The sequence below is a fragment of the Protopterus annectens genome, chromosome 4.part1 (genome assembly GCF_019279795.1).
Source record: "Protopterus annectens isolate FY-2018-M chromosome 4.part1, PAN1.0, whole genome shotgun sequence".
NCBI lineage: Eukaryota > Metazoa > Chordata > Ceratodontiformes > Protopteridae > Protopterus > Protopterus annectens.
Window position 1 is genome coordinate 111,641,268 of NC_056734.1, and position 9,124 is coordinate 111,650,391.

The 9,124-nt window shown below is 36.6% G+C and overlaps 1 protein-coding gene across 1 annotated transcript in view; it reads right to left on the reverse strand.

Annotated features, from left to right (window-relative positions):
- Window positions 1-2,993: 2,993 nt before the first annotated feature.
- The window catches only part of LARS2 (leucyl-tRNA synthetase 2, mitochondrial), a 1,850,943-nt gene continuing 1,844,812 nt past the window's right edge, over window positions 2,994-9,124 (reverse strand). Inside the window, exon 20 of the mRNA XM_044070015.1 lies at window positions 2,994-3,700. Coding sequence (XP_043925950.1) covers window positions 3,521-3,700 — 180 coding nt within the window. The 3' untranslated portion in view covers window positions 2,994-3,520. The remainder of the gene's footprint in view (window positions 3,701-9,124) is intronic.

The following is a 9,124-nucleotide window of genomic DNA, read 5'->3' on the forward strand; positions in this document are numbered from 1 at the left end:
AGTAGTCAGGTACTCAGACGGAGTAGGGATGGAAAGGTCCCCAGGGACCCCTGTCCACTCCCCTCCGTGTGATCCAGGTCCTGAAAGTCTGAAACCAACCTGGTCAGGTGAGGAGAGGCCAACGAAGGGGAAGATGATGGCCTCCTGGCCAGATGGGCAGGGGACACGAAAAGCCACAACTCAATCTGAGCCTTGAGACCACATTATCCTGTCCATATCGGAAGGGAGCAAACTTCTGGAGGATCTAGAGGAGGCAGAGGATCTGGCCAGGGATGGATGTCGAGATCCCAAGGATCTCCCCTCTATGGAACAACTCCTGTGCTTGAAGGCAGAAGGGTTCTAGGACCTGACGGCATCGGATCCGACTGGGTCAAGACTGGAGTTGGATCCAAGGTACTGGGATCTGACAGTATTGCTTTTTTGAGGAGGAAGACACAGGGAGCAAAGGGGCCTTCCGTTTGTGCTCAGAGGGTCCAGACTTGGCAGGGAACTGAGCCAACGGACCCCCTGGAGCCAACTCTTTTAACAGGAGCTTGTTTTGGGCACTCAACCAAAGCCCTGGGGGTTGAAAGTGGCACAAATGTCGCATTCAACCTCCAGGTGGTTGGCACCCATACAATAAAGACACTCCTCATGCAAATCGGAGATGGCATCTTCCGACCGCACAATGAGCACCCTTTAAAGCCAATGGCTTTTCAGACATGCAAAACATAGAACTGGTAGAACAAGCATGGGTCAAAACCGGAAAAAGGCCACCCAACAAAAGTACACCAAGCACTAACCAACTGCAAGACAATCTACCACAAAAACACCACCAAACAGCTGAAATACTGGCCACTATAAAAAAGGGTGCCAAACACACACACACACACACACACACACACACACACACACACACACACACACACACACACACACACACACACACACACACACGTGCACGTGATAACAAACAAAAACAAATGGGATGGGTGAGACTAACATTACCAGAACTAACAAGAAAACACTAAATTACAAGAAAAACTACTGAAAAAAAGATTTGAAATAAAGCTACTTATCCCCATTGGAGACTCGAGGCAAAGAATCTGAGTCTGAAGCTTAGCGAGGCAAACGAGATCTGAGGGGTTAGAGGCCAGCAAGGGATCATGGGAGGAGCTCAAGCCTAGAAGCTGTCTATAAAGTTGCCAGCTCGGATCCGATGTCAGATCAAAGACACAAGAGTGAGGAATAGTGACATGGACAACATCATATTGGATACTAATTATCCCAATAGTAAATCAGCTGTTATTTCACTGTGTCAACATTTCTTACAAGTCTTCTGGAATTAAACATAATATGGCCACTGAAAAACTAATTTATATATACAACAGCAGTCCCACAAAAACAGGGCATATCAGTAAATGTGTACAAGAAAATATAATAACAGAAAATGCATCAATGTAACATTCACTATATAAAGGATTATGATCGCGTTACTGATCATAACCTGCTTAATTACGTGTTCATGACATAGATGCCGAGAAATTTGCTCTCAAGGTAAGTCTTAGCATCCATGTCCAGAAAACACATAATAACAAGGGGTTATGATATTCTTTGGAGTGCATGGAGTTTTATCTTCTCCGTGTACTACTAGTGAAAGGGGGAAAAAAAAAAAATCGCCAAGTGTTTTCATGGTTTTCAAAGCTGTAAAATACTTAGTGACCACTACCAGAGAGGCAGTGTGAAGCAGTCTGTTACGTTTATGCTTCCCTTCATATCTCTCAACTATCTAGGTTTTTCTGTTATTCTAGCAACTTTCTAAGTTTTTATTTATTTATTTATTTTTTTGCAGGAAGTTAGGGACATATTAAAGGTATGGACAGCAGACAGAAACAAATGTTTTGTTCTTCTATTTGTCATTTGCAAATCAGTATAAGCAGATTTTTACTGCCCAGTGTAGGAACCTACCTTAACAACTTTTGCAGGGGGTGCTTATCATTTGTTAAGGTCAGGTCTTGCACCTTTCTGGAGCTTAACTGGTTTGTCTTTTTCAAAACATCAAAGCACAATAAGCGTGCTCCATGCACTACAATGTGACTATTTACACTGATGGCAGGTCTTTTGGAATCTGTCCTCCAGTGTAAACCTGTTTATAGACAGGTTTTACACAGAAGTAAGCCATTTACGATAACAGCACATATTTTGGAATCAAGGCATACTTACACTGAGAGCAAATATTTTGGAATCTGACCCAGAATAGCAGTATGCATGTGATAAAGCAGCTATCACCTCATAACTCTTCCATACAAATGAATTACTGTGTAATACATAAAAGACTTCTTAATATAAAAAGTAACAATGAGTTAAAGGTGCTGGGAAATGCTCCAAGGAAATAGTGTAAAGAAAAACACACAGACACATCATACCTCTCAACCTCGCAGAGCAAGAAATCTGGACAAAGCCAGAAATAATGGGGGTGGCAAAGGCCCAAAAATAGGGACAGATTTTAAATATTGCTCCTATAAACTTACACAGTTGTTAAAATGACAGCCTTTGCATTATTATGTATTTTCTGGGGGATATGAAGCCTGAACCTCAAATGTTTGCCATTATTAAGCATTATTTAGTTAGTTCAATCCTCAGTGACTTGCCAGAAAACCAAAAATATGAGGCAAAAATCTGGATAGTTGAGAGGTATGACACACATTCTTACCCATATACTAAACATATACACAATAACCTATTCCATTCAATCATATGGATTCTTAAAATCACACACATCCAACAGAAACATACAATACAAAACATGTTTTAATAACCTACACTACAGAAGCAGAGTCCAACTGGTAAAATGGATGTGTATGTTGGCGGAATTGAATAGCAGGTTTCATATAAATACTTTGTTTCAGAGACTTTAAGCAGATACTTTTTACAAAATTCATACTAAACATTAAAAGACAATACGATGTAATGCTGTGCCAGCAGCAGACATATAAAATCACTTTAAACAGGTGAACTTTTCAGATTTTTATTGAAAATATATTACATATATATGACAAAACAGCAATAAAACAAACTTTACACAATTCATATTTACTGTAACTACACAAAACTTTATTAACAACATACTTATTCCCACTTTTAAGATTTAGCATTAGTGAATAAATGCAGCACAACCCACAGTTCACTGTTAATGATTGTGTAAAGCTCCTCTAAAGATTCTCAAACACACTAAACTGTATTTTCTAAGCAATGTCACAAAAATGATCATCCATAAATAGTACCTATGTTAACATCTTGCATGGATAACATTTTTTTTAAGTACTAGATATGGAATTAATAATATACACAGCTTCAAGCCTGGTAAAAAGTTAATAGTTTTCAATATTACTACTCTGCTTTCTGTTATGCTGTATACCAAAAAGAAAAATGTGCACATTTCAACCCAAAATAGTTGTTTTAAATGTAGGTAATGCATTAATTTCGGCTTCAGTATGAAGTACTTTAACACTACACAATGCCAGCATTGCACTATAAATACTTATTTCTCAACTAGAAAGTTGATAAGAGCAGTTCTTGGTGAAAGGAAAACCTTTTTGATGGCATGCCCCTGAAGGTGTCTGATGCCCAATTCACTTTGCAGGATAATCTGACACACCTTCTCTGCATTCTTTGCTAAGTCTTGTGTTACACTCACTGTGCCACAGGCTTTGTTATTGATCTGCCAAGCAAAAAATAAAAAAAGAAATGTTACTAACTCAAGAAGTATTAGTTTAAATGATCAACCAACTCTGTCTTAAAATGTAATATAACTCAAGATCAACCACCTACATTAAGAAGATATGGGAGGTTAAATGTCACTGGCCATTAGTCTCAGATCAAGTCAACACTTACGTAATCTGAAGAAGAAATCAGCCCTCATAAATGACAAGAAGAAACCTGCTATATGACACAGTTTTGGCCTTGACTGTGTCCTAAATGATTTTGTTTGATTAGAAGCCAGGGCACTGGAGAAGCCTAACAAGGAGGGATGGGAGTAAATTGTCAATGCCAGCTTGTACACTACAAGGGAAGGGAGCTGGCAGTGTTCCACCACAGTACTGCCATTATGGGAAGGCTTAGAAGAGCAGCTCCTGTACTACAGTCACGGACGGGGGTGCAGGAGCCTGTTAAGGACAGCCACACTGCAGATGGGTTTGACAGCGTGTGGAACAGTGCAAGAATCAATGCAATGTCTTAACCAAGCACCTGTGCAAGACTAAAATCTCATGCAAGTAAGCGTTTAGTTCAAAAGTGTTAAAATGTGTTTCTAATTTTGTGCAATATTAGTCTGTCTACCTGCATGTCCATGATGTAATAGGTGTTATGGGTGTAAATGTCTGTAAAAATTGTCTATATGTCGTTTGCACATTCAGTCCGGAGACACGGAATTACATTCAGTTTTTGCACTTGTGTGACTTCTGAATGACAATAAAGTTTACTTTCACCACAAATAACGGAAAGCAGCAACAACTAGTAAAACAACCAAGGCAATTCTGGTACCATGCAGGACTGTATTTAATAAAACTCCACAAATAAAACAAAAAAATTAACAGAGCAAGAACAAAACACAAAAATACTGAGTGCTTTCACCCATCAAATCTGTGGGTATCTTCAGAGTAATATAAACTTCACTATAATACACATCTGTTAAGTAATGAAGTTAATCATACATAGCCATTCACTTTGTCATGTTTTTGTTAGTTAAGCAACGCCTCCATTGATACAATCAACACATACTAACAATGTTAAAAATGTTGTAAGATTAAGAGTGTTTAAAGCATATATATTTATTATATTTATTCATATTTAATATATTTATTACATTTAATATTTTAGATTATTTATATATAGTATGTATAAAATTATATTTATATGATACCTGTGTTAATTAATTATTGTACTCCTACACACCACTATCATTATTTTGGTTATTTTATTTTTAAGTAACAGCAGTTGGACAATTATAGTTAGAATTAGCCTTGCTTTAAACCCTCTTAATCTTACAACATTTTTAACATTGTTAGTATGTGTTGATTGTATCAATGTAGGCGTTGCTTAACTAACAAAAACATGGCAAAGTGATTGGCTATGTATGATTAACTTCATTACTTAACAGATGTGTATTATAGTGAAGTTTTTATTACTCTGAAGATACTCAAAGATTTGATGGGTGAAAGCACTCAGTATGTTTGTGTTTTGTTCTTGCTCAGTTAAAGTTTACTTTGACTTTGATATTTATTCAAAAATTCCATAATTTACATTTGTATTCATTCCATTGAGACATCTGTTTTGATCATTTCACCTTTACATGCTTTCATTACTTCTACAAACTACAGTTAATTTCTTGTAGCTGTTTCATTTATAACTTATTCGTCTTTGCTTGTAAGGCTATTAAAATTATGCACAGTATTCTAAAACCATTCACAATACCCACTTATAAGAATGAACAACTTGTGTTCTTCTAGCTACTTATGATTTTGTAAATCCTAATCATATAATAGATCCTAAAAGCCAACACAAGTGTTACAGCTAGCACTGTACTGCTATTTTGTTGGCCCTCACCCCTACAACCTTTTTGTTCCATCTATCTCAGCCTCTCTGTATGAACTGCAGTGGTGGTGCTGTGGTAGCGTTGTCGCCTCACAGTTAGATGTTGCACGTTCGATTCTCAGAGCGTCTTCTGTGTGTCGACATGCGTGAATGGGTGTTCCTTCGCTGAAGGTTGTGTGTTAGGCCCAGCAAGCCAGCACGTAAAAATCTACTGCCAATCATTAGCGGACCGGAGTTCCGCTGTGGCGACCCCTAACCAGGAAAAGCCGAAAGACAGTTTTATCTCAGCCTCTCTGTATACTGGCATCACACACTCCTCTGACTATACATTCCAAAAATGTACAACCATCTCCATTAAGCAGTACTTCTTAGTGTTAACCATATACCTTTCTCTTCTAGTCAGAACCATTGCTAGGGTGGAGCAAAGAGGGTAGCCACCGTGACAGCAAGATGTTAGGGGACACGATCGGCAAATCTAATCAATGTGTAGAAAGTGTTGGAATATTCATTTCCATATGGACATTCAGAAATGCTGGTATGGAAATGAACTCCTGTACTGCTTTTGCAGTCAGGATTAAAGTGCTTGCTTTGGCACTTTGTGTGCTGTCAGAAAAGTTGTAGGAAGGGGGCGTGGCCAAGGATGAACACAGGATAGCAGCAGATTTCTTCAGCTCCACCAATTTCATTACACTGACAGGAATTAATTACTTAGAAAATTAATTTTTGAAGTAATTTTCTTTCTAAATATGTTTGTTTTATATAGTTCTTGAACTATATCTAAAAAAGAAAGGAAATCTTAACAATATTCCTGTCAGAAATCACTTTGGAAATTTTCCTGTCAGTTTATCAGTCTGAAATGAGTTCCAGTAAGACAAATTCTCAAGACTCCAGCATCAAGAAAGAACTTCAGTCTCTGATAATTATAATCCAGCAACTCACTGCTAATATGGATAAAATGGATACTAAAATAGACACCTTCATAGAAAAAACTACAAAACAAATAGACTTGTTACATATAGACCTGCAACAACAGAAGATCCAGATGACAGGCATAGAAGAAGCTGTGAATGACATGGAAAATAGAATACAAGAAGAGGAAATCAACATTGAGTTTCTGCTGAAACAAAATACACATTTACAAACAAAGCTGGATGACCTGGAAAATAGATCTAGGCGCAATAACATTAGGATTTTTGGACTGCCAGAAAATATTGAAGGTAACAATATTACTTCTTTTTTAACAACATGGCTCCCTAAAACTTTAGATTTACCAGAAGCATTCTCTTTTGGTATCGAAAGAGCACATAGATCTATAGCTAATACTAACTCTAACAAAAACTATCCTAGATCAGTTATAGTTAGATTTCTATCATCTTTTGATAAAGAGATGGTTCTTAAATCTGCTTGGGCTAAAGCTCCTGTTAAGATTAATGAGACAACTGTGCATTTTGACAATGACTATTCTTCCACGGTAATAGCTAAAAGAAAAGTTTTTCTGCCACTAATAAGGGAGCTTAAAAAAGCACAGTTTAAAACATACCTTCTGTTTCCTGCCAAGCTTAAAATCTTCCTTCCTGATGGTCCTAAAATTTTCGATGACTTAGACTCTGCTTTACTGTTTATCAAAAAAAATAAGATTTTGGATAAAATAGAGGAGATGGAATGGGCTAGTCCTTCATTAAAGAGACTGGCAACTGAAACTTCGTGGAAGACTTCAGAGAAGAAGAAAAGACTAAAAAACAAATGATTTGTTCTATGTTTTTTTTTTTCTCTCATCATTTTATTTCATTATTAATCTTTTAAATATAGTTCCTGCATTTCCAAGAAGCCACAAATATTTTGAAAAAGATTTAATCAAAGTTATTCTCTGTGTGCAAAGAAATGTTTTGTTTCATAACTAGTCAAAATATCTGGAGATTTAATGGCAAGCTGTGATTCAACTTGTTTCTCTTTCTGAAAAGGAGAAGTAAGGTCAGTAATTTGATACATTTTTTTCTTTATCTTTTTTTTTTTTCTTCTCCTTTTCTTCTTTTCTTTGTTTAAACAATGACATTCTATTTAGGTTATGTAGTGGGTAAAGGGTGGGGGAGGGCAGGGAGAGAAGAGTAATGAAAATATGATTAATAGAATAATAACATATTTATTCCTTGTAAAAAGTTTATATGTTCTTCAAATGCTATTCCTAATTATACTTTCTTGATTATACTGCTTATGCTTGTTTGTAAATAATCTATCATGCTTTAACTAATAATAATTAGAACTAAATAATAGTAAATAATAGGTTTTATTTTTAACTCTATTAATATAAACAGTAAGTAATATTCCATTGTATATACTTCTTATAGCTTTCTCTTACATTTTTTTATTTCTGCCTTATGCCCTTTTACTTTCTACTCTCTTTTTCTTTTCTTTATTAATATATAGAAATGCTTTTGATCATATAGATACAGTAAATAATAAGATTTGCATAAAAATTGAGTTAGGACAAAAATATTGAGTTTTATTACTTATTAATAATTTTGGGCTTAATTTCACTTACATAGAGGCTGTAATAACCTGTAAAATACATTGTGAAGGTTTTGTCATGTTTAGATGCATTTACACTGCTAAATGAATGTTTGTCACTAGTTTTTAATAAGTTTCCCGCCAAAATGTTAAGAGAGACAATCTGGGATGTGGGCTGTCTCATGCACAGTGTCCATGAGCTACTTCAAAAGCTTCAACTCTCAGAATTCTCACAGAGAAGCTGAAAGCAACCAGTCTCACCTTTGACCTAGATATCACACTGACACATCACAGATTCAAGAATGTCACTCTACCAGGAAATAGAAATGATACAAATGCGACTATGTGAAGGAAAATGAACTCTTTAACATCTAAATGTGAGTTATTTTATATAATTACTTAAATATCTATGTTATAATTCATAAAATATGTCAGTTATAATGAGTTTAAATGATACAATTTCTTGTAGTAAGTAAATGTCTTATTTTAGAAGGCACAGAAAATGAAACATTTATTCAAGTGTTTTTGAAAATCTACTTAACAGCAGCTTAATAATCTGTGTTAAAAACTTATGTTCCAAACATATACATTACTATAACTCATTTAATTCATCTGATTCTTCTTCTTCTTCTTTCGGCTTTTTCCCGGTTAGGGGTCGCCACAGCGGCTCACCTGTCCGCACATTGAATGGCAGTGGAGTTTTACGGTGTCGAGTTGCCAGCCCGGCGCCCAACCTTCCACAGAAGGCACACTCACACGCACACCTAGGGCCAATTTAGAGTGTCCAATCCACCTGCAGCATGTCTTTGGGATGTGGGAGGAAACCGGAGCACCCGGAGGAAACCCACGCGACCACAGGGAGGACATGCAGACTCCGCACAGAAGGCACCCCAGCCGAGGATCGAACCGGAGAACCTCTTGCTGTGAGGCGGCAATGCTAACCACTGCACCACCGTGGCCACCCATTTAATTCATCTGATTGACAAGCATAAATAATTTTATAACTCTATTCTGGAAGAAATTGTCATGTGATATATTTTAAAGCAGT